Genomic DNA, 26,013 nt, shown 5'->3' with positions numbered 1-26,013 from the left:
GGATATAACTTTCTTTGGTTCCGTATGCAAAAGTGATATGTACTCGCAGCAGAAAATAAAATACAATACTAACAAAATAAAGGCATCCCCTAATCCCACCATCCACACAGATAACTACTGATAATATTTCAGTATATAGTATATCTTTTGTTCTCTGCAGAGATACATACTTTTTGCTTACATCAAAACAGTCTTACATTTTACATATCTTGTGGACTGCTTTTTCAGTTCATAGTGCATAGTGAACATTTTCCCGTTATATTCTTTTTATAACTGACAGTAGAAGCATCGTTCTTCCTTTAACAGATTTTACCTTATGGCTGGCTGACTCTAGTTATCTCCTTCTGGTGTTCCTGCTTGAGTCTTTTACACCCCCTGGCCACCCTGTGCCTGGTTACCAGATTGATCTGCCTAAAATACTACTTATACCCTTGACCCCAGACCAGAATCCTTGATAAAACTTTTTCCTTCATTCTGCCCCAGTTGCCTAGAGGGAGGAGTTCTCACCTGACCCTTTATTCCAGGCTGTCCTCAACAAGTCCAACATGATTTATGTACATTGTTTTGCATCACTTATTACATAAATCCTTTGTCCAAATGAGTTTCCCTCCAACACGGTTGCTCATTATTCCCTGATAGACCACTCAATCTCCCCATTGAAGCTGCTCTCTCTGCTGGTAGAGTCTCCCTCCCCTATTCTCTACCTTTGCCCATGTTCTTTTCTGCCCTTACTGCCCAAATGTTTTCTTTGCTTTTTAAATTTTTAAAAAAATTTTTATAGGTACATAGTAGGTGTATATATTTATGGGGTATATTGGATATTATGATAGAGGCATACAATGTGTAATAATCACATCAAGGTAATCACCTTGAGCATTTATATTTTGTGTTACAAACAATCCAAGTATACTCTTAATTATTTTAGAATGTATAATTAAATTATTATTGACTATAGTCACCTGCTTGTGCTATAAAATACTAGATTGTATTCATTCTTTCTATTTTTTTGATCCATTAGCCACCCCCATTTCCTCCCCACCCCGCGTTGCAATTCCCAGCCTCTGGTAACCATCGTTCTACTCTCTGTCTCCATCAGTTCAATTGTTTTAATTTTTGGTCCCACAGATAAATGAGAACATGCAAATTTTTCTTCCTGTGCCTGGTTTATTTCACTTAACATAATGACCTCCATGTTGCAAATGATAGAATTTCTTTATCTTTTACAGCTGAATAAAGCTCCATTGTGTATATGTACCACATTTTCTTTATCCATCCATCTCTTGGTGGACACATAGGTTGCTTCCAATCTTGACTATGTGAATAGTGCTACAATAAACATGAGAGTGCAGACATCTCTTAAATATACTGATTTCCTTTCTTTTGTGTATATACCTAGCAGTGGAATTGCTGGATCATATAGTACCTCTATTTTTAGTTTTTTGAGAAACCTCCAAATTATTCTACGTGGTGGCTGTACTAATTTACATTCCCACCAACAGCTGTAGGGGTTTCCTTTCCTCCACACCCTCTCTAGCATTTGTTATTGCCTATCTTTTGGATAAAAGCCATTTTAACTGGGGTGAGATGATATCTCATTGTAGTTTTGATTTGCATTTCTCTCATGATCAGTGATGTAGAGCACCTTTTCATATACCAGTTTGCCATTTATATGTCCCTTTGGAGATTCAGATATTTTGTCCATTTTCAAAATCAGATTATTAGAATTTTTCCTCTAAAGTTGGTTGAGCTTCTTATATATTCTGATTATTAATCTGTTGTCAGATAGAGAGTTTGCAAATATTTTCTCCCAGTATCTCTTCACTTTGCTGGCTGTTTACTTTGCTGTGCAAAAAGCTTTTTAACTTGATGTTATTCCATTTGTCCATTTTTGCTTTGGTTGTCTGTGTTTGTTGTGGTGTTACTCAGGAAATCTTTGCCCAGTCCAATGTCCTGGAGAGTTTCCTCAGTGTTTTCTTGTAGCAGTTTAATAGTTTCAGGTCTTAGATTTAAGTCTTTAATCCATTTTGATTTGATTTTTGTACACGGAGAAAAATAACAACCTAGTTTTATTCTTCTGCATATGGATATCCAGTTTTCCCAGCACTATCTATTGAAGAGACTGTCCTTTTCCCCAGTGAATGTTACTGGCACCTTTGTCAAAAATAACTTCACTGTAGATGTATGGATTTGTTTCTGGGTTCTACATTTAGTTCCATTGGTATATATGTGTGTTTTTGTGCCAGTATAATGCTGTTCTTATTTGTCATTCAGGAGCATATTGTTTAATTTCCATGGGTTTGTATAGTTTCCAAAATTCCTCTTGTTGTTGATTTCTAGCCATATTCCATTGTGGTCAGAAAAGATACTTGATATTATTTCAGTTTTTTTGAATATTTAAGACTTGTTTTGTGGCGTAACATGTGCATATGGTCTATCTTTGAGAATGATCCATGTGCTGGCAAGAAGAATGTGTATTCTGCAGCCATTTGATGAAGTGCTCTGTAAATAACTATTAGGTACACTTGGCCTATAGGGCAGATTAAATCTGGTTTTTCTTTGTTGACTTTTTTTGGCTAGATGATCTGTCCAATGCTGAAAGTGGGGTGGTGAAGTCTTCAGATATTATTTTAGTGCTAATAATATTTATTTATATATCTGGGTGCTCCAGTGCTGGTTGCATATATATTTATAATTATTATATCCTTTTTCTGAGTTGACTCCTTTATCGTTATATAATGACCTTCTTTGTCTCTTTTTATGGTTTTTGTCTTGAAATCTATTTTGGCTGATACAGGTGTAGCTACTCTTGCTCTCTTTTGGTTTCCATTTGCATGGAGTATCTTTTTCCATCCCTTTATTATTTTCAGTCTATGTGTGTCTTTATATATGAAGTGCATTTCTTGCAGGCAACAAATCATTGGGGCTTCCTTTTTTTTTTTTAAGACAAAATCTCGCTCTGTTGCCCAGACTGGAGTGCAGTGGTGCAGTCTTGGTTCACTGCAAGCTCCATTTCCCAGATTCACGCCATTCTCCTGCCTCAGCCTCCTGAGTAGCTGGTACTACAGGTGCCCGCTACCATGCCTGGCTAATTTTTTGTGTTTTTAGTAGAGACGGGGTTTCACTGTGTTAGCCAGGATGGTCTCAATCTCCAGACCTCGTGATCCACCCACCTCGGCCTTCCAAAGTGCTGGGATTACAGGCATGAGCTATCAGCCACATTTTTAAAAAAAAAATCCATTCAGGCACTGTATGTATTTTGACTGGCGAGTTTAGTCCATTTACACTAAATGTTATTACTAATAAATAAGGGTTTACTCCTGCCATGTTGTTATATATTTTTTTAGTGGTTTTGTGGTCTTCTCTTCCTTCTTTTCTTCCTTTCTGTCTTCCTTTTAGTGAAGGTGATTTTCTCTGGTGGTATGTTTTAATTTCTTGCTTTTTATTTTTTGTGTATCTGTTGTATGTTTTTAGATTTGAGGTTCCATGAGGCTTGCAATTAATATCTTATAACTCATTATTTTAAACTGATGACAATTTAACATTGATTGTATAAACAAAGTAAAAAATAAGCAAAAAGAAAGCTAATAAAACTCTATAATTTTGTTTCTCTGTTTTGTAACTTTTGTTGTTTCTATTTATACACTATTGCGCTGTCTTGAAAAGTTCTCATAGTTATTATTTTTTAACATTTCATCTTCTCATCTTTCTACTGAAGATATGAGTAGTTTATACACCACAATTACAGAGTCATAATATTCTGTGTACTTACTATTACCAGTGAGTTTTGTATCTTCACATGGTTTCTTATTGCTCATTGATATCTTTTTCGTTCAGGTAAAAAAAAAAAACTCCCTTTGGCATTTCTCATAGGACAGGACTGATGATGAAATCTCTCAGCTTTTGTTTGTCTGGGGAAGTCTTTATTTCTTCTACATGTGTGAAGGAAATTTTCTTTTTTTTTTTTTTTTTTTTTTTTGAGACGGAGTCTCGCGCTGTCGCCCAGGCTGGAGTGCAGTGGCCGGATCTCAGCTCACTGCAAGCTCCGCCTCCCGGGTTCACGCCATTCTCCGGCCTCAGCCTCCTGAGTAGCTGGGACTACAGGCGCTGCCACCTCGCCCGGCTATTTTTTGTATTTCTTAGTAGAGACGGGGTTTCACCGTGTTAGCCAGGATGGTCTCGATCTCCTGACCTCGTGATCCGCCCATCTCGGCCTCCCAAAGTGCTGGGATTACAGGCTTGAGCCACCGCGCCCGGCCCGGAAATTTTCATCAGGTATGCTATTTTAGGATAAAAGTTTTCTTTCTGTGAACACTTTAAATGTGTCATGCCACTCTCTCTGAGCCTGTAAGGCTTCTACTGAAAAGTCTGCTGCTAGACATATTGGAGCTCCATTGTATGTTATTTGTTTCTTTTCTCTTGCTGCTTTTAGAATCCTTTCTTTATTCTTGACCTTTAGAAGTTTGATTATTGAAGGTTGTGAGGTAGCCTTCCTTGGGTTAAATCTGCCTGGTGTTCTATAGCCTTCTTGTACTTGAGTATTGATATCTTTCTCTAGATTTGGGAAGTTATTTGTTATTATCCCTTTAAATACACTTTCTACCTCTATCTCTCTATCTCCTTTTTAAGGCCTATAACTCTTAGATTTGCCCTTTTGAGGCTATCTTCTAGATCTTGTTGATGTGTTTTACTCTTTTTTATTCTTTTTCTTTTGTCTCCTCTGACTGTGTATTTTTAAATAGCCTGTCTTCCAGCTTATTGATTCTTTTCTCTGCTTGATCAATTCTGCCGTTAAGAGACTCTAATGCATTCTTCAGTATGTTAACTTCATTTTTCAACTCTAGAATTTATACTTGAGTATTTTCAATTATTTCAATTTCTTTGTTAAACTTATCTGATAGGATTCTGAATTCCTTCTCTGTGCTAGCTGGAATTTCGTTGAGTTTCCTCAAAACAGCTATTTCAAATGTTCTGTATGAAATGTCAAATATCTCTCTCTCTCCAGGATTGGTCCCTGGTGCCTCATTTAGTTCGTTTGGTGATGTCATGTTTTTCTAGATGGTCTTGATGCTTGTAAATGTTCACCAGTCTGGGCATTGAAAAGTTAGGTAATTATCATAGTCTTTGCAGCCTGGGCTTATCTGTACCCATCCTTCTTGGGAAGGCTTTTCAGGTATTTAAAGAGTCTTAGGTGTTGTGATCTAAGTTTTTGGTCACTGCAGCCATATCTGCATTAAGGGACTCCTCAGGCCAAGTAACACTGTAGTTCTTGTAGACTCGTAGAAGTACTGGTCTTGTATAAGATCTAAAAGAATTCTCTGAATTAGCAGGCAAAGACTCTTGTTCTCTTTCCTTACTTTCTCCCATACAGAGACTGTCTCTCTCTGTGTGAGCTGTGTGGAGCTGGGGGAAGAGTGACACCAGCACCCCTGTGGCTACCATCACTGGGATTGTACTCAGTCTGACCTGGAGCCAGCACAGCACTGAGCCTTGCCCAAGGCCTGCTGTAATCACTAACTGGCTACTCCCTATGTTTGCTCAAGGACCTCAGGCTTTACCATCAATTGGTGGCAAAGCCAGGCAGTCTTTTGTCCTTCCCTTCAGGGTGGTGGTGAGTTCCCCTGGGCCCCAAGTGGGTCCAGAGTTGTTGTCCAGGAGTCAGGGCCTAGAGTCAGATACCTTAGAAATTTAGATGGCACTCTATTCTACTGCGACTAGGCTAGCAACAAAAACACAAGACAAAGTTTTTCCCACTCTTCCCTCCCCTTTCCCTAGGCAGAGGAGTCTCTTGCCATGTTCACCACTACCACGGGCCTGTGCGCAATACTCCCAGGCTACCACCAGTGTTCCCTTAAGACCCAAGGGCTTTTCAGTCTGCTTGTGGTGAATGCTGTCAGGCCTGGGACTCTACTTTCATGGCAGTGAGCTCTCCTCTGGCCCAGGGTAGGTCCAGAAATGCTTTCCAGGAGCCAAGGTCTGGAATTAGGGATGCCAAGAGCCCTCTTGGTACTCCTTCCCACTATGGCCAAGCTGGTACCTAAGCTGCAAGACAAAACCCTTTTTATTCTTCCCTCTCCTTTTCTCAAGCGGAAGGAATCTCTTCTCATAGCCACCACTTCTGTGAATATGCTGGGTCACACCTAAAGCCAGCATGTCTCAGAGTCTTAACCAAGCCCCTGGTGTATACCACCTGGTTACTGCTGCTGATTATTCAGGGTTCAAGGACTCTTTAGTCAGCAGGTGGTGAATCCTGCCCGGAATAGTTCCTTTTCTTAGAGGCAACAGGTTCCATCCTAGCCCAGGGTTTGGCTAGAAATGTCATCTGGAAGCTAGGTCCTGGGAAGGGGGACTTGCAACTCTGCCTGCTGCCCTACCTACCATGGCCGAGCTGATACCCTAGTTTTAAAACAAAGTTCTCTTTACTCTTCCCTCTCCTCTCCTCTCCTCAAGTGAAAAAAAGGGGTCTCTTTTGGAACTATGAGCTACACTGCTTGGGACTGGGGAAGGGGGAGGAAAAGTACTCCCTTAGCTGCTCTGGCAGGTGTCTCACTAGGTTACATGCCCTCCAAATCCACTGGCTCTGAGCACAGCATAGCACTTAGACTTGCCTAGGAATTGCAGGCTTTATGGCCTAGACTGTCTTTCAAGTTTATTTAGATCCCCATAGCACTTTACCCCCTGGCAGTGAGGCTTCCCAAAAAGCAAGTTCCAACTGCTAGGATGGGTAATTCCCCTCTGGCTAGGCCTGGTCTAAATGCTCCCTCTGTGGGCATTGGCTGAGTTCTGCCCCGTGTAGCTTTCCTCTGTGACAGCACAACACTGGGTTCCAGTGCAAAGTTTTACAATTGCTGCACTCTCCCCTGCCAAGCACACAGATTCTCTTTCCATGCCATGCAGCTGCTGCTGTGGGGTGGGAGAGGGGTGGCGTCAGCAATTCACAGTTGTCTTTCCTACCCTCTTCACTGCCTTTTTCAGCGATATGAAGTTAAAACCAGGTACTACCATCTCTCAGCTGATGCTTGGTTCTTATGAAGCTGTTTTTTTTTGTGTGTAGATAGTTGTCAGATTTGGTGTTCCTGTGGGGAGGATCATCGATGGAGGCTTCTATTCGGCCACCTTGCTCCACCTCCTCGAGATCTTTTCTGACATCACTGTAGTCTCTCGAACTGCCCCAACCCACAGTGGTCTCTCTCTCTTCCTCTAAAGTGTGTATCAGCTATTGCACTTATTCTGACATATAGAATACATAGCTAGTCATCCATGAATATCTGTGTACTCCCCAGGTAGGAAGTGAGTTCCATGAAGAGGGCTGAATTTTCTACCTTTTTCTCTTTCCAAGGTATAGAATTTGTCACCCAAGCAACAAAAAATGCATATGGATGATAGTGATGACAAATATTAATAGTTGACTTAAGGATAGATGATACACAAAAAGGAAAAGACAAATGGACAAATAGAAAAGAAAGGCATGGGGTAACTGATATATACCTTGAAAAATCCTCAACTACATACATCACAATATCAATTACAAAAACCACAAAACAATGCATGGGAAATAAACACCAAAGCCAAGAAGACACTGACAATCTGGATTACCCAATGACATTTTCTCCTTCTTTCTTCCATGTATCCCTGTTCTTTCCCTGCTCTGTAACCAAGTTTCACACATGGTTAAGAGAATTACCTACACTTTCTCAATTTTTCCATTAGGAACTTGCAATACCTTTATAATAAAATACTTATTTTATTTCATTTGACTTACAAGAGTAATTACATGGACATTGTAAAAACCAGAAAATACAGTACTTGGAGCGTAAGGTAAGAACTGAACTTTTCTTTTAACTAGGAAATTTATTTGACAAAATCTTAATGACAGATTTGAAGGTTTTAAATAAAAAATAACTATCTGCGATGTAGTCAAAAGTGTCTTTGAATATCAGTCAGGATACCTGGATGATGGCTCAAACTCTACCACTAAGTAGTTCTGTCAAAAGTTATTGAACATTTCCTGGGTTTTTGTTTTACAGATTTATTGTGGTATAATTGACAAGTAAAATTACATATATTTAAGCTGGATAACTTGATGATTTGACATATGCATACATTGTGAAATAATCACCACAACCAAGGTAATTAACATGTTTGTTGTCTCACATAGTTACCATTTTCTTTTTCTTTTATTTTTTTCTGGTGAGAACACTTAAGATTTAATTTCTTAGCAAATTTCAAGTATACAATGCAGCATTGTTAATTTCAGTCACCATGCTGTCGGCGGATCTCTGGAACTTAGCCGTCTTGCATAACAGAAACTTTGTACCCTTTAACTAACATCTCAACATTTCCCTTGTCCCAAGCTCCTGGCAACCATCATTCTACTCTCTACTTCTATGAGTTTGACTATTTCAGATTTCATGTGTAAGTGAGATCAGACAGTACAGGTATACTTTGGAGATATTGTGAATTCAGTTCACACCACTAGAATAAAGAAAATATTCCAATAAGTTTGTTTGTTTCCCAGTGCATATGAAAGTTATGTTTACATTACAATGTGGTCATATTAAATATACAATAGCATGTCTAAAAATAATGTACACACCTTAATTTAAAAATACTTTATTGCCAAAAAGTGCTAATGAACATCTGAGCATTCAGTAAGTAATCTTTTTGCTGGTGGAGGGTTTTGCTTTGATGTTGATGGCTGCTGACTGACCAGAATGGTGGTTGCTGAAGGATTGGGTGGCTGTGGCAATTTCTTAAGATGACAATGAAATTTGTCATATCAGTTGACTGTTCCTTTCATGAAAGTGTTCTCTATAGCAAGCAATGCTATTTGATAGCATCTTACTCACAATAAAACTTCTTTCAAAATTAGGGCCAGTCCTCTCAAACTCTGCCACTGCTTGATCAACTAAGCTTATGGAATATTCTGAATCATTTGTTGCCATTTCAATAATATTCATAGCATCTTTACAAGGAGTAGATTCCATCTTAAGAAACTACTTTTTTTTTGCTCGTTTGTAAGAACCAATTCCTTATCTGTTCATGTCCATCATTAGTTGCATCAATTCTGTTACATCTTCTGCCTCCACTATTAATTCTAGTTTTCTTTGCTATTTCTACTATATCTGTAGTTACTTCCTCCACTGAAGTCTTGAACCCATCGAAGTCATCCATGAGGGCTGGAATGAACTTCTTTCAAACTCCTGCTAATGTTGATATTTGATATCTTCCCATAAATCACAAATGTTCTTAATGGCATCTAGAATGGTGTTTTTTTTTCCAAGAAGATTTTAAGTTTATTTTGCCCACATCCATCATAAAATCACTACGTATGGCAGTTGTAGCCTTATGAAATGTATTTCTTAAATAATAAGACTTGAAAGTGAAAATTACTCCTTAATCCATGGGTTGTGGAATGGATGTTGTATTAGGAGGCATGAAAACAACATTAATCTTCTTGTACATTTCCATCAGAGCTCTTGGGTGACCAGGTGCATTGTCAATGAATGGTAATTTTTGAAATATGTCTTTTTTTCTAAGGAGTAAGTCTAGGAAGTTGGCTTTAAAACATCCAGCAAACCATGTTGTAAACAGATGTGCTGTCATCCAGGCTTTGTTGTTCCATTTAGAGCACAGGCAGAGTAGATTTAGCATAATTCTTAATGACCCTAGGGTTTTGGAGATGGTAAATGAGCATTGGCTTCAGCTTAAAAGTCACCAGCTGCAGTAGCCCCTATTAAGAGAGTCAGCCTGTCCTTTGAAGCTTTGAAGACCATCATTTACTTCTCCTATCTAGCTATGAAAGTACTAAATGGCATCTTCTTACAAAAGAAGGCTATTTTGTCTACATTGAAAACATGTTGTTTAGTTTTATTAATAATTACCTTAGCTAGATGTTTTGGATAAGTTGCTGTAGCTTCTATTTAGCACTTACTGCTTCACCTTACCCTTTTATGTTATGGAGATGGCTTCTTTCCTTAAAACTCATGCATCAACCTCTGCTAGATTTAAACTTTTCATCTGTAGCTTTCCCACCTCTCTCAGCCTTTTGAATTGAAAAGAATTATGGCCTTGCTCTGGATTATGATTTTTATTAAGGGAATGTTGTGGCTGGTTTGATCTTCTATCCAGACCGCTAAAACTTTTTCTCTATCAGCGATAAGGCTCTTTTGCTTTCTTATCATGTATGTGTTCACTAGATAAGCACTTTTAATTTCCTTCAGGAACTTTTCCTTTGCATTTGCAACTTGGCTGTTTGGCAAAAGTGGCCTAGGTTTTGGCCTGTCTCGGCTTTTGACATGCCTTCTTCACTAAGCTTAATAATTTCTAGCTTTTGATTTAAAGTGAGATATGTGTGACTCTTCCTTTCACTGAGAGGCCATTGTCGGGTTATTAATTGGGCTGATTTCAATATTATTGTATCTCAGAGAATAGAAAGGCCACAGGAAAAAGAGAGAGATGAGGGAATAGCTGATCAGTAGAGCAGGGAGAACACACACAACATTTATCAATTAAATTTGTCATCTTATATGGGTATAGATTGTGGCACCCAAAACAATGACAGTGGTAACATCAAAGATCACTGATCATAGATCAACATAACAGATATAATAATAATGAAAAGTTTAAAATGTTGTGAGAATTATCAAAATACGACACAGAGACATGAAGTGAGCGTGTGCTATTGGAAAAATGGTACCAATTGACTTGCTCCATGCAGGGTTGCCACAACTTTTCAGTTTATAAAAAATGCAACATGTGTGAAGGGCAATAAAAAATGCAATATGTGTGAAGTGCAATAAAGCAAAACACATTAAGGTGAGGTATGCCTGTATTTGTTCTTCTGTTTCTAGCTTTTTTCACTTAGCAAAATGTCCTCCAGGTTCATCTGCATTGTTGCAAATGGTGGAATTTTCTTCTGTTTAAGGACTAAATAATATTCTATTGTATACATACCACATTTTAAAAAATCCATTCATCCATTGACAGACACTCAGATTGCCTCCACGTCTTGGCTATTGTGAATAGTGCTGCAATAAACACAGGAGTGCAGATATCTCTTCAAGATGCTGATTTCATCTCCCTTGGGTATATACTCAGTAGTGGGATTGCTGGGTTACACAGTAGTTCTATTATTACTTTGCTGAAGAACTTCCATATCATTTTCCATAGTGGTTGTACTAATTTACATTCCCATCAACAGTGTACAAGAGTTCCCACATCCTTGCCAATACTTGTTATCTCTTGTCCTTTTGATGGATAGCAACAGGTGTGAGGTGATAAAACATTTATGTTCCCAAAATGCATTTCATTTTAACTGTGATAAAAAGTTGAGGGTGTCTCCTACATTATTTTTCTGTGATCTGACAAATTTAAGTACTTAACTCTTATAGAATTTCATAGGATCTTGGATCTGCCCTTTTTACAACACTCTTCCTTCAAAAATGAATGGAATAAAAAAGAAGTGAGAAAATACACTTATTCATAAAAACATATTAGATGTTATGAGGTAAAGAGACATGTAATAATGGCTTTTCTCACCCAAAGAAGATGAACAAATATGAACAGAAACAAATTTTGACTTATTAACTTATTTCCTGAAAGACCTTCAGGTTAGATATTTTTCTCCATCCCATCATGCAAGGTTAGCATTATGTGGGAAGTTCTTCAAGAGTCTAGTTCACTGTAGTTTTCAAGGGTGAAGATAAATGTTTATGTAACTCCACCTGTAGAATAGTTAGTTTTGAGTCCAATTAAGTCAGATGCTTCACGAAGTCTATTTTTTCCCCTTTCCTTTGAGATGAGATAATGGATGTGGAAGTTTTTAACACAGTGCTTACAGCAGAGCGGGTGCTCAAAAAACATTTTCTTTTTCCTTCCCTCCTTCATTTAATTTGCAGTATTTTAGATTTAAATTGCCATAAAATGGGAATTCATAATATACCATTTTAGAAATCATCATAGTTCATCAATTCTTTGAAGCATATTTTTAAAATTTTGCTGAAATTGTGAAATCATTTTTAACTGCCGCTGGCCAGGCAGCTGTCATGATCTGGTTGCTAATGCCTGTAAGTTGTGCATCAAAACTCTGAGAGTCGGTGTCACCAGATTGGAAAAAAGTCTCAGAGACAAAAGTTGAGCATGCTTTCAAAAAAAATGCTACATCATCAACACAAAGGATGGCTGTGTGGAAAGACATGGACATTAATAATGCTCAGTAAAACATTCATAATTTAAAATTCTGAATGTAAACAAATTTGGGAATACTTTAACCAATTTATTTCTGTCATATTTTCCTTTTATATATGTACAAGAGTGAAATTGGAGGGAGGCAGTCTAACTGAGTTTAAAATGATTCTTTGGATTAATTGAAAATAAAAAAAATAAGGGATAAGAAAGCATTATGTCATAACTGACCACATTTTTTATTTTAGTGGTATATAAAATAAACATGTGTATTTGGGTTGACATAATTTTACAGTAGATAAAATATAATAATTCCACTTATCTTTGAAAACAAATTATCTGTGGGTTAAGGTCTTTAGGAAAATCTCTTATCCAAAGACATGGCCAATATTTATGCCATCTTGTTCTAACATAAGACAATGGCAAAAATTATACTAATGACTAATAATTTAGGAAAAAATAATGACACTTGTAAAAAACAAACTGACCATGTGTCCCCGTCTCCTCTTAGTGCTATGTCCAGGTTCCAGACAAGCTTATGAGAAATTAACTACCATGAAGAGGCCTGAACAAAATAGTCTGAATTGTGAATTTCTTTTTTTGGTGGGGGGGATGGGGGTCTCACTTTGTCACCAGGTTGAGTGCAGTGGCATGACCTTGGCTCACTGCAACCTCTGCCTCATAGGCTCAAGTGATCCTCCTACCTTAGCCTCCTGGGTGCCTGGGACCACAAGTACAGGCCATCATGCCCAGCTAATTTTTTATATTTTTTGATAGAGACAGGGTTTCACCGTGTTGCCCAGGCTGATCTCAAACTCCTGAGCTCAGTCAATCCACCTGCCTTGGCCTCCCAAAGTGTTGCGATTATAGGTGTAAGCCACCACACCCAGCCTGAATTTCCGATTTTTCACACTTGCTTCCTATAACACTATGGTACCTTGCCTCGAGCATATAAAGTGATGGATAAATAACAGAGGTCTTCTATGTCAGAGTGTTCAAATTCAGGAAATAATCATTAGTGGCTGTAGATATAGGTTAAATGTTAATTGGAAAGCACACCTATTCTTTGAATAATTATGCTGTAGTTCTGGACATGTGGCTGGTAGTGTGAGAAAATCTGTATTAAGCCTGCCTTCAGAGTTTCTCAGTGGAGGTTCTCTGGTGAGCCTGTTTTTCTAGGGAAATAGGAGGGTAGACATCTGGAAATGTGTTCTATTCAGCAGAGCCTTGAGTATTTCCAATATGGCCTCTCCATTTTACTTTGCCTGTTATTCAAAATGCTGTATTCCTGCAAATGTGGGCCCATACTAATTTTTATAGCTGGTTCAATTTTTCAGAATATAATAAATTGCTCTTCAAACTCACGTTTTAAGAATTTCTAATGAATAGCAAACTTGCATCCTAGATTCTTCTTTTAATCACAAATGATAGCCACAAAAACAGGGTCATCTGTATACTTGCATGTTTAAATTCTTCTAATATTAGCATTCTTTTCTGTTTTGGATAAACCCAATTTTTCCTGGCTGCATAACTGTTTTCTGTCCCCTGTTGACTGTGGTTTCCAATGGAATATAAACCATAAGTTCTGAGTGGACCCAGTAAAAAATGTTTGGTTCTGACTTTACTGGCAAGACATTTAATCAATCAGTAACTTGCCAGGTGATTGGAAAAAAATGTTTTTTGAGCAACAGGAATAAAGTATCATGAAGTATTTGAACATGTTAATAACAGACATCCTCAAAAGCTACCAAGCATAGGTGATTTAGTTGTTCTAAAATCTTTACTCTTTTTAAATGGAAATTATTTCTATCACTTATAAAAATATCGGGGTTTCTTTTAAACTATATTCATAAAATGACATGATTTAAAGCCCCTGTCATAAGGAAGTTCTTGCAGTGAGGATCACTGTGCACAGTGGGTAAGAACCAAGTCTCCGGAGGTAGGCTGCCTCAAGTTAAATTTGAGTGTGCCTGTGTCACTTTAGGCAAGTTACTTAACTTCTCTAAGTGTCATGTTTCTTCATCTGTAGAATGGAGTTGATAATGATAGCACCTTTCCTGGAGAACCATGTTCTTGCACTATTTTATCTCTCTGAAGATACTGAGGCTCAGGGAGGCTAAGTATCCTGCTCAATGGCACACAGGAAGGAGGGGCAGAGTAGAGCTGGGATTCACACCCAACTCCAGCTGACTCTACACCCTAAAGTCCTTTGAGTTACCATGAAGACTCTAAGATGAGCATGAGGAGACAGGGCATTGGCATATGAGCTATGTAGCCTGTGATCTGTTCCTAACCAGCTCTGTCACCATGACCCAATATGGGAGACATTAATGCCAAAGAATTCCACATGTTACATAACAAATAGGGACCAGCTGAGACTCAGGCAAAGCGTAAGAGTAAGTGATTATTTGGCCCTGTGCAATGTTGCAACCTCCATATCTATTTTTTAAAAAAACTACCCCAGTGTATCCACAAAACAAGAGGAAATCAATTTCACAAAGTAATAAAGCCTCTATATGGTGGCTTTTGATACAAGAAGAGGTGATTTTCAAGCACTTTATTATTAAATCATGATAACTATCATTATCATTCACTCTATACATCCTATATACAATGTGCTCCAAAAAAGAGCTCCAGGCTGGGCACGGTGACTCACGCCTATAATCCCAGCACTGTGGGAGGCTGACGTGGGCAGATCAGGTAAGGAGTTTGAGACCAGCCTGGCCAATATGGTGAAACCCTGTCTCTACTAAAAGTGCAAAAATTAGCCAGGCGTGGTTGTGCACACCTGTAATCCCAGCTACTCAGGAGGCTGATGCAGGAGAATTGCTTGAACCCGGGAGGCAGAGGTTGCAGTGAGCCACCAGCCTGGGTGGCAGAGGGAGACTCCATCTCAAAAAAAAAAAAAAAAAAAAAAAAGCTCCAAATACAACTTTGTATATAGGTTGCATTAGGGTGGAATAATAATGATAGTTATCATGATCTAGTAACTTTTAGAGGCACCTTCATCAGTGAGCTCCAACAGTTTCTTGCAAGCAATGATATAAGAATTAAAGTAAAAACAAACTATGTCTATATCTGTATTAATTTGTTATAGCTACTATAACAAAGAACCACAGACTAGGTGGCTTAAACAACAGAAAATTAATTCCTCACCGTTCTGGAGGCTAGAAGTCCAAGATCAAGGTACTTGAAGCATTGGTTTTCTCTGAGGCTTCTGTCCTTTGCTGATAGACAGTCGTCTTCTCCTGTGCCTTCCCATGGGCTTCGCATATCTGTGTCCTAATCTCCTCTTTCTATACGGACACCAGTCACATTGGGTTAGGGCTAGGGCCCACTCATATGACCTCACTTTCCCTCAGTTACCTCTTTAATGTCCTATCTTAAAATACAATCACATTCTGAGGTAGTAGGGGTTAGGGCTTCAATACATGAATTTGGAGGGAACACAAGCCAGTTGAAAACAATATCTATATCTATATTTACACCTACATCTATATCTATGTTTATGGGTCTTACTGAAACCTGAAATGATAACACTGAAGACTTTTCCCGATCTTATGATGTGACAATGAAAAAATATATATTCCAAGTCTAATTGGCATGTGGCCTCTTAGCACAAACTTATTAAGAATGAGCATTTTCTCAGCCAAGCGTTATCTAATATCTGGGCTCCTGAGACCGACTGCACCATTAACGCTGGGAAGGGGAGCATGGCTGGGGGAAGCCACCAAGCTGCTGGCTGGCAGTCAGAATGCCCATGTGGTGTCAGATCTGAAAAGGTGCACTGTGGGCAGCCAGAAAGAGACTGGCACTGTGAGCATCCTCTGGCCTCAGGTCTTTGATTTTCTTTAAGGCATGTCCTAAAGGCTGGGACACTCATCTACACACAAGAGGTGCAGACATGAATGTGGGGCAATTATACACTCCTTTCAAGTGAGCTGGCTGTGCTTAAACTAGAACGTGCAGGATTTTCTTTCTTTCTTTTTTTAAGGAATCAAGTTTATCCAAGAATATGGCATCTTCCCATCCACCTACCTTCCTTCCTTTCTTCCTCCCTCTTCCTTTCTTTGTTTTCTTATCTCCTTCTCTCAATTATTTATAGAGTGAGGGCCTGCTATGCACAAGGCACTCTGCTTGGTCCTATGGGGGATAAAAAGGTGACTAAGAGGCACTCTGCCTTGCATGTTTCATTCTGATAACCTACTCCCTGTTCTGCTGTTGGTTATGCTTTCAGGCATTGCTCTGCTAGTTCTTGGCAAGGCTGAAAGCCACTTCAGCTTACAGCGTCCAGACCTTCAAGGTCTTCTGTCCTCCCTGTGGAACTGACAGCACTCCACCTCATCTCTGAGCCACCCACACATCTCCTCCCGCTCAGCCAGTGTCCAAGCTGAAGTTCCTGGCTCCTGACCCCTCTGGTCCGATGATTATTCATTCACTGTCTCTCGCCTCCCAGACTGCTTTATTTTTTTTCCTTTTCTGAGCTGTTCCTTCTGATTCCTCCCACTTCTTCCTCTTCTCATTTTGACTTCTTTCCCAATTCACATTGATCATCTCTGATGAGCCGGCTGAGTGTGAAAAAATAAAGGTTCTAATGATCTGTCTTCCTCTCTGCCCACTGTTGTTTGTCCAGGGAGTAAAGACATGCTTCAAGTACTCCTCCCTCAGAGCTGAGCATACAAGAAGGGGTCCCAGACTTATTTTTTCCTTCCCACAACACTCACTCATTCTAAAGTTACTTCTCAATCACTGAACATTAGTCAATATGTTTATTTTTTAAAGTAAACAGTGGGAAGGTTGTGGAGAGTGAATGATGAGGTTCTGTAATCTGATTTAAATCTTATCTGCAGGTTATAAAATGTTAAATTCATGTTTGGAATAGAACGCAACACAGGCACATATTCTACTTGAAAATTTTATTCCTACAGTTTAATTTAGTTGGGAAGAAATGGCCAGACCAGCTATTTTTTAAATCACATAGATAGTGTGTCCTGTCCACACCTGGCAACTCCTGGGATCACTGCCTTCTTCCTCTCCTGCTAATCAAATTCAACCCATTTTTCATGTCCCAGGTAAAGTCTCATTCTTCTAGGAGGGTCGCCTGGGCACCCATGAGCTTCTTGAGGGCCCAGCTTCTGTTTCAGCCACATCTTTGTGGCCCAGAAACAAGTAAAGTCAGGGACTTTGTAGAAGTGTGGGCAATGAATCAAAATGAACAACTTTCTCCAGTGTACTTTCTCTAGTGTACTTAGTGTCCGTGCCACCCATTCAGATATGTCATAATATGCCTTCCAACATTGTTAGTCAGACCCTTTAAGGCTGAATATTTTGTCCTTCCCTCCCAGATGGCCTGTTCCTTGAGGAGGGGGACAGTGCTTCCTTTTTTCTCCATATTGGTCTTCATTGACTAATACGGTGATGGCATTCAGAAATACTGTTGAGTTAAATACTGGTTATTTTTGCTTGACAGCAGTGTCTGTTGGGAACCACATTTAGAAAGCTGATTTTGCAGAAGCCATAATTTTATTGTAAGTAAATCTGCGAGAGGATTTGGTTTCCATACATTTCAAATGGAAAGTAAATTACCAGCCAATTGATGCTTAGTTTGGTTCAGTCACATTTATTGAGGAATTGCTTTGCACCTGACATCAAATCAGAAAATATTCCTGCCTCATGTGGGTTCAGAGTCCCCAGGGATGTCTTACTGCCCACCTGACCTGGAGATAGGATATAGTGATTGTCCTCATAGCTGGGCACAGATGATGAATGGGCAGTGTATGTGGTCTCAGCCACATGCCTGGACCTTCCTGGGTGGTGCTGTGGACCTGCTGCACACCTAGTGCAGCACCCTCCTGGGTGGTGCTGGATTGCTGCTCCTCCCCCATCCCAGTCCCTCCTCTGGTAGCCAGAATAAATTTTGCAGTAAGTTAGCAGAGTTGATTCCAAAAAATCTGCACTGTGGCATCTCAGGAAACTTCAAACTTATCTGCTTGAGAAATAACTTGCAGAGAGGAAAGGAACTCTGACAAGGCTAATAAAAGGGATTTCGAGCTGTGTTTCAGCAAGCCAGTCACAGAGCATTCACGTGTTAATTCCCTGGCGTGTTCCGCGGCAGAAGCACCCCCTCTCTGTCTTCCCCCAGTTCCAACTGTTGTGCTGCAGCAGATTTGGTCTGAGTCTGGGCAGAGCCCCTTTTTATGGAGCAACTCTCCCGATTCGTTACAGCAAGAGTCTGGTGCAAGTGATCCTTGCCTTCCCATCGCACACAAAGGCAAAGAGCTCCTTAAAGGGACCTGCCTGCTGCTCCTTGCAGCTGCAAACCCGTGTCGGTGCAGGCTCAGTAACCCAGGCTTTTGCTCGAGAATGAGTGGGGAGGGGTCTTGAGGAGCCCCCACGTCCTCCCGGAGCGGAGGCGGGAGGGAGCTGACAGCCGGAGTGGATGGAGACCACCAGTCCGCGGGGACCCGCTTGCCATTAGCTGCTTCTTGGGATGCTCCGCGCGCCAGTTGAGCATCCTGCCTGTGGTCCAGGGGATGCTGGCGGCGCATCTTGCGGTAAGCCTGCGCTGATTTGAGCCATCGCCCAGAAGCGAGCCCGCATTCAGACACCGCGGACCGGCTCCGCGAAGGGCTGCATGCAGTCACCATGAATGCTCAGCTCTAGGCTTCTGTAAAAACCTCCCCACTGCATGGATTTGGCTGTTTAATCAGCCGAGATTACAGCCCGGGAAGATTTGCAAGCCTGATTCTCCCTCCAGCTGCTGTGACAACTTCGGGGCCGTCTGTTTACTTCTCTGGGTCCCCGGGACTCTTTCCGGCATCGCAGCCCCTTGTGCCACTTTGTGGGCTTGACTCGGAAGTCAGCCGCCAGGACTCCTCTGACGGCATCCCCAGGAAGGGGGAGCAAGGAGGGCTTAAAAGAAAAGCAGGAATCCCCCCAGCTGCTCAGCCTCTCGTGACTGCCTGTGTTCTGGGGTTCTGAGAGGGACCGTGCGCTGCCTGGGGAAGCAATGCAAGTCTCCATAGCCTGCACAGAGCACAATTTGAAGAGTCGGAATGGTGAGGACCGACTTCTAAGCAAGCAGAGCTCCACCGCCCCCAATGTGGTGAACGCAGCCCGGGCCAAATTCCGCACGGTCGCTATCATCGCGCGCAGCCTGGGGACCTTCACGCCTCAGCATCACATTTCTCTCAAAGAGTCCACCGCAAAGCAGACTGGCATGAAATATAGGTATGCGTGTAAGATTCCCTCCGCGCCGGGTATCCAGGTTCTATACAGGTGCAGTGGAGACAGCCCATCGGTGTTGAAAAGTGACTTACTCATCAGTGGGTTGCTCACTTCAGAATTCTCAGGTGCTTCTAAAATAGCTCCTTAGGGGGATGGATAAACCCAGGGTGGTTGTGTGTGTAGAAGATTTTTTAAAATGTGGCCCATTTTGTATAATTCTAAAGTCCTATGAACATCTTAGGAACTATGTACATTTCAGTACCCAGAAAAAAAAACACAACTGCTGGAACTGGTATTTAGATCAGGATAGTTTTTCAATAGCAAATGTGTTTGTTCTATTTTATGATAAAGACTGTAGTTTCTGGGATTATACTATCAGAAATAGTTTCCCATCTAGTACTGCTCTCTTCTTTATCTTTTGTTTGTTTTGTTTGAGACAGAGTCTTGCTCTGTTGCCCAGGCTGGAGTGCAGTGGCACGACCTGGGCTCTGTCTCCTGGGACAGAGTCTCCTGGGTTCAAGCGATTCTCCTGCCTCAACCTCCTGAGTAGCTGGAATTATAGGCGCCTGCCACCACACCCGGCTCATTTTTTATATTTTTAATAGAGAAGAGCTTTCACCATGTTGGCCAGGCTGGTCTCGAACTCCTGACCTCAAGTGATCCGCCCGCCTCGGCCTCCCAAAGTGCTGGGATTACAGAATTAAAACATCGCGCCCGAACTTATTTTTCTTTTGAAAGACCAAGTTAACAAATGCTATAGAAAGCTTTTTAAAGAAGCTTTCTTGCAGGAAATACCACCTACAATGGTAAATTAGATTGAATACTGCCATATTTAAGCCTAAATACTGCTTCAAATAAAATGTAGACCTTGTGAAATAAGGAGAAAATGTAAATTGTTGCAGTTCTACTAGTTTCCTCATAAATTTTAAAGCTTCCGCATCCTCTGTGCTGTTTTCCATAGTTGGAATCATCCTGGTAATAGTGGATGCTCTGTCTAATGGGGCATGACTTACATTTGATAAGTAGAAAATTTCATTATTCAATTATGTGACTCCTGCCTCCTCATTACATTTGCTTTGTACCAAGTCCCTCTGACTTTATTTCTGTAAAACTACTCTGCTTCTAGTTTCTAAAAGTGTTTGTGAATGTAGAGGAGAGAAGCTACCAACACATCTTCCAAAAACTTTGGTTACTTCAGTTTGTAGATATGATTTTGTTAATTATCTACATCTAACTAACTCTTGTCTTTGTTAGGAATCAGGTTTTAGGATAGGATGAAGTTAATTAAATTAAAATAATGCATAGGCAACACTGTGTTTCTCATGTGGTGTTGCTGAAATAAAGCATTTAAACCTATTTTTATAAAAGTCGCCCTTGAAAAAAGTTTCTTTGCAGAGTTACAGGAAAGTTTCTCATTGCACAAACATCAAGCACTATTGTTTTGATATATGTTTGAGCCATTAAGAAAAAACGTCCTTGGGTGGGAAAAAGCAAAACAAGCTTAACTAAAGCTCTTTTTGCCCCAGCTACAGTACAAATGTAAGCAGCCTGACTCATTGAAGCACCAGCTATGTAAGTGGCTTTGCTTTTCCTGACATCCCTGTGATGGAGAGAGTGGGGCACCACAATGACAGTTCTCTAAATGAGACTGTAGTCTTGAGTCCACTGATGTTTTCTACAGCTGCTGCTGGGGCACACACACAGCCCCTGCCCTGTGGACACAGTCCTGCTCTGCATGCATGTCAGCTACTACTGAGATGGAGATGAGCAGCTGCTTTCCTGGGCAAGGTCCCCAGGAACAGGACCCTCCAGGGTTAAGGCAGATCACAGAAGGTGGTTTAAATTGTGACCTCTAGTACTTTAGCAGCTGTGAACTTTCTTTCTGTAAATCAGAAGAAATACAAAGTAAGATCACTAATTTCTTGAGGCAGAGTTTCATAGTTGCTTGATGATTGTGTTGGAAGAGTTTGCTGTTATGAAGGCCTTCGGAAGTCAGGAGATTTCCTTTAAAGTATTAAGGTTTTTCTGGTGGCACAGCTCAACTCTGTTGAGTGATAACTCTCTGCTTCCCAAAAGCTCAGGGTGTGAGCAAGGTTCACTTGGGCACCTTTCATTACTGACAACTAAAGACAGTTCTCTAACAAAAAGTTAGCCATCTGGGGTCTTCAGTATACTTTGTTTCTTAAGGTAACCAAACAAGATGCCTCTTCTTCACCTGTGCTCATATTCCAAGCCACTCCATCTATAACAGTCAGGAGGTTTGCCTGTGTGTGTGAATGTGACTTACTCTTCTGTTTCAGATTCTACTCTGAGTGACCTTTATGAAGGAGATTATGAAATTATGCCAAATGTACACCAAGCTTCTTAGGGTTAAAAGGGGAAGGAGACTAACTATGTACTTTATACAAAATGATAGGAGTAACTTTTATTAGCTAAATTATCCATTTTTACATTGTTTTAGCTAAAATATAATGTGCATATATGGACTATTTGTTAATGATAACAAATAGCAGAAAATACAAAAATAATGCCATAGAATAGGGAAGATAATTGGTTTAGGTAAGCCATCTGGAGAATGCCTGAAATAACTAAAATGGAAAGTTAGTGGCTAATTGTGGTCACAATTTCATCCTTGAAAATGGTTTTCATGGGCAGAGCTTTAAAGGGGATCCATAAATCCAATAGAAGATTTTTAAAAAGTCTTTTTGTGCATTTTTCTGAGGAAAGGGTTTACTGCTTTCAACAGAATTTGAAAATGGTCTACAACTCAAAAATTGTCAAACAGCAATGTTGTTTAATGAAGAGGTACTCATCCATTCAGCATAGTCAACAAATATTTATTGGGCACCTATTCTATATCAGGAAACTCACTCAACTGGTATGCAAATGTGCAGAAGCCAGGTGAAGTCTGGGGCTTATGTACAGGTTGAGGAAACAGACCATAAATAAGAAAACAAACAAGCAAACAAACAAATAATACGATTGTCTATTATGATCCATTTTGAAGTTCCCAACTCTGCTTCAGTTCCAGAATTAATGATTGCATCTTCGGGCGTGAGTAATTGTGCCTATGTCTGCCACCCATTTTGCTATCCTAGAGACTTCTTTAAGGTATATGGTGCTACCTGGCAGCTGAGGACCTACTTGTGACCCTGATAAATAGGTAGAATGCCTTCTACTTATACAATGCCTTATGACTTTTAAAGCCAACTAATATAACAGCCTATGGTTACCACCCATTAATCAATAACTAACGAAACTGGGATTTTAGAAAGAATTAATGTATACTTGTGCAAAACATCTGAATTCTGCAAGAATAAAATGCTTAAAGCCACTATTATATTCACACCATCACTGTGTAAGAATCTTGCATAAAACTGGTTATTGTTTGAAGGTGGAAGACAAAAAAAATTTACTAGAACATTCTGGCATTCCAAAGCTACTGTCAGCCCAAGAGAACAAGATCCCACCTAATGTTTATACTGAGGACTATCCTGTAGGTAAATAACACAGGACTTCAGAGGGTTTTTCCTTTCCTTAGAGGTTTTTTTTTTTTCAATACAGAATATTTGTATATATTTATGGGGTACATGTGATATTATATATTACATGTGTAGAATGTGTAATGATCAAGTCAGGGCATTTAGGGAACCCATTACCATCAGTATTTATCATTTCTATGTGTTGGGAATATTTCAAGTCCTCTCTTCTAGCTATTTTGAAATATATAATACATTATTGTTCATTATAGTCACTCTACTCTGCTATCAAACTTTAGAACTTATTTCTTCTATATCACTGTATGTCTGTACCCATTAACCAAACTCTCTTCATCCTTTCACTCTTAGAGTTTCATAATTGTGCTTTGTTAGTGCATGAAAGTTCCTTTGTTCTATTTTTGTGTCTATTTTTAATCTCAGATTTCATTACACTGTGTTAGTTTGGTGTACACTCCACTACCATACATGATCGATTTTTCACATGATAGATGTAGGTATATACATGAACCTTTCATCCTAAGAAGAGCAAATCATTCCGAACAGAAGTTAAGGCACATTGGTTTGTTTTCGCTTCTTTGATTGGTTTGGTTTTTGTTTTTTTTTTTTTTTTTTTTTGAGACGGAGTCTTGCTCTGCCGCCCAGGCTGGAGTACAGTGGCCGGATCTCAGCTCACTGCAAGCTCCGCCTCCCGGGTTCACGCCATTCTCCTGCCTCAGCCTCCCGAGTAGCTGGGACTACAGGCGCCTGCCACCTCGCCCGGCTAGTTTTTTGTATTTTTTTTTTAGTAGAGACGGGGTTTCACCGTGTTAGCCAGGATGGTCTCGATCTCCTGACCTCGTGATCCGCCCATCTCGGCCTCCCAAAGTGCTGGGATTACAGGCTTGAGCCACCGCGCCCGGCCTGGTTTTTGTTTTTTTAAATAACTTTTTAGAATGATCCAGCTACCAGTGTTTGACATGGTCTCAGAGTTTCTGTCATTCAGAATTGAGCACTTTTGTACTGGTAACCTTCCTCCTCCTCATTCTGAAATTGTTATTTTAGTTTTAGAACAATTGGAATATGATGGGCCCAATTTCATTGTAATTTCACTAAAAACTTCAATTTTTCCCCCATTTTTTAAGTTAACTACACTTTACCATTAAAATTGTTTTTGAAATAATTATAAATTCACAGAAATTTGCACAGAAAAGAAGTACAGGGAATTTCCATATGCCCTTAATTTCCCCAGTGGTAAACATCTTGCTTAACGACAGCATGATAGCAAAACTAGGAAACTGATGATCCATATGGATTGGTACAATCTGTAGGATTTATTCCGGTTTTACCAGTTATACATGTATTCATTTTTGTCTGCATGTTATATGCCTATGTATTTTTTATCACATGTATAGATTTGTGTAACCACCACCACAATGAACAATCAAAATTGTTCCATCATCACAAAGCTCCCTCATACTATGCATTTATGACCACATTCACTCCCTCTTCTCCGATTTCTAACCTTGGGTAACCACTAATTTTCAAGTCATCTCTATAACTTTATTGTTTCAAGAATATAAATGGCATAATACAGTATGTATTGAGGTTGGCTTCCCCCACCCCCCCACCCGACTCAGAGGGTTTATACAGGGAAGTGGTGAGAAAGAATCTTGTAGTGGTAAAAAGAGATTGGAATATGGCTCCATGGAGGGTAAGCTATTTAGACACGAGGAAACATCAGCAATGGAGGGACTGGTAAGGATTTTTAAGCAAGATGTCTGCTTACAAAGTTCTGTTAAGAAAGGATTAATCTGGCAGTTGTTCCCCCCGCAAAAAATCTAAGAGTTGTAGCTATGGAATAAGAAAATTTATGTTAAATTCCATGGCACTCTCTGTTTTCCTATAGAGAGTCAGGACTGTATGCAAAAGACTCAGACCAGATACCAGATGCCTTTCCCATGCCATTCCTTTCACAGCCTCTTTATTAAAGCACATGTCACAGTCACCATTCTTTACCTCCCACGAATGGTGGGTAGTTTTTGAATTAAAACAATTCAAGTGAAAGATCAATCTTGTCAGCCCATTATGTAAAAGGCACTTAGTGTGTGTGTGTGTGCGTGTGTGTGCTCGTGTGCGTGTGTGTGTGCATGCAAGTCTCCGTATGGGGAAAAGTGGGAGGAAATAGGTGGGCTGAAGAGGAGGAAAAGGAGAGTCAGCTCTGTGGCTGTGTTTCAAACAGAAATATTTGATTTTAGTCCAGAAAAAAAGAGCAGTTTGGTTATTTGAAATGCCAAATTGCTTGGTTTATTTTTGGTTTTTGTTATTGTTTTTTGGTAAAGAATATCATTGTCATTTCCACTGACACCCATGGGTATGGGCTTTCCTCTCTGCCTCAAAGTAAAATGGTGAGAATGGGGAGGTGGAGAAGCCTTCCTAAAAATTAGTTGCTGATTCAATCTCATAGAGTTTATTCCACCTCTGCAAGGCAGCAGTCAGAAGTCTGGCATCCATGGGATGGTGAGAAAATGGTAGGAGGGGAGGGAGCCTCCTGGAAGTTATTACGCAAACATTGTTCCAGTTCTATGGTTCTGGAAGTGTGTGTGGGGGCTGTGGGGCTGTGTGTGTGTGTGTGTGTGTGTGCGTGCACGCATGTGCGCACGTGCACGTGAAGGAGTCTGAAGAGTTTCCGGAAATGGCCAGTTTTCTAGCTGCAATCTTCAATTTGGTTGTTACACATGGAGTCCTTAATCCCACATCCACTCAATGATCCTCTTTAGAAGTATACTTATTTTAAAGAAATTCTGTTTTAAAAAATTCTGCAAACATTATGGTAATTTGAGAAATGTTCTGAGAGGAGAAAAAAATTCCATCACATTCAAAAGGAAAACCAGATTCCTAAATTTCACTTTGATTTTTAAAATTTCTTTCATCAAATTCGTAGTCTGTCTTCAGTACATCATTTTATGAACAGTATGAGATTTGGATTCAGTGAATTTGATCAAAATATAGGACTCTTAATTGCTTTGAGTATCCTTTAAAAACTTTTTTAGGAGAGAAAACTCTCTTACGAGAAGAATTCAGAAGCATCAATTAATTCATACTTTTTTCTTGAAGAATGTCAAAG

General features: G+C 39.9%; 1 protein-coding gene across 5 annotated transcripts in view; it reads left to right on the top strand.

The window, feature by feature from the left end:
- Window positions 1-26,013, top strand: part of KCNAB1 (potassium voltage-gated channel subfamily A member regulatory beta subunit 1) — a 414,948-nt gene that overhangs the window by 150,874 nt on the left and 238,061 nt on the right. The window contains exon 1 of one of the 5 annotated variants that reach the window (XM_025374906.1): window positions 18,880-19,413. The exons of 3 other annotated variants lie outside the window; for them this stretch is intronic. In XM_025374906.1, the coding sequence (XP_025230691.1) occupies window positions 19,193-19,413 (221 nt within the window). In that variant the 5' untranslated portion in view covers window positions 18,880-19,192. Of the gene's footprint in view, window positions 1-18,879; window positions 19,414-26,013 lie in introns of those variants that run through there. One more of the 5 variants, XM_025374904.1, reaches the window with a different exon arrangement.

The sequence above is a fragment of the Theropithecus gelada genome, chromosome 2 (assembly GCF_003255815.1).
Source record: "Theropithecus gelada isolate Dixy chromosome 2, Tgel_1.0, whole genome shotgun sequence".
Lineage (NCBI taxonomy): Eukaryota > Metazoa > Chordata > Mammalia > Primates > Cercopithecidae > Theropithecus > Theropithecus gelada.
Note: the sequence above shows the minus strand (reverse complement) of the source record. Positions and strands in the feature narration are given on the sequence as shown.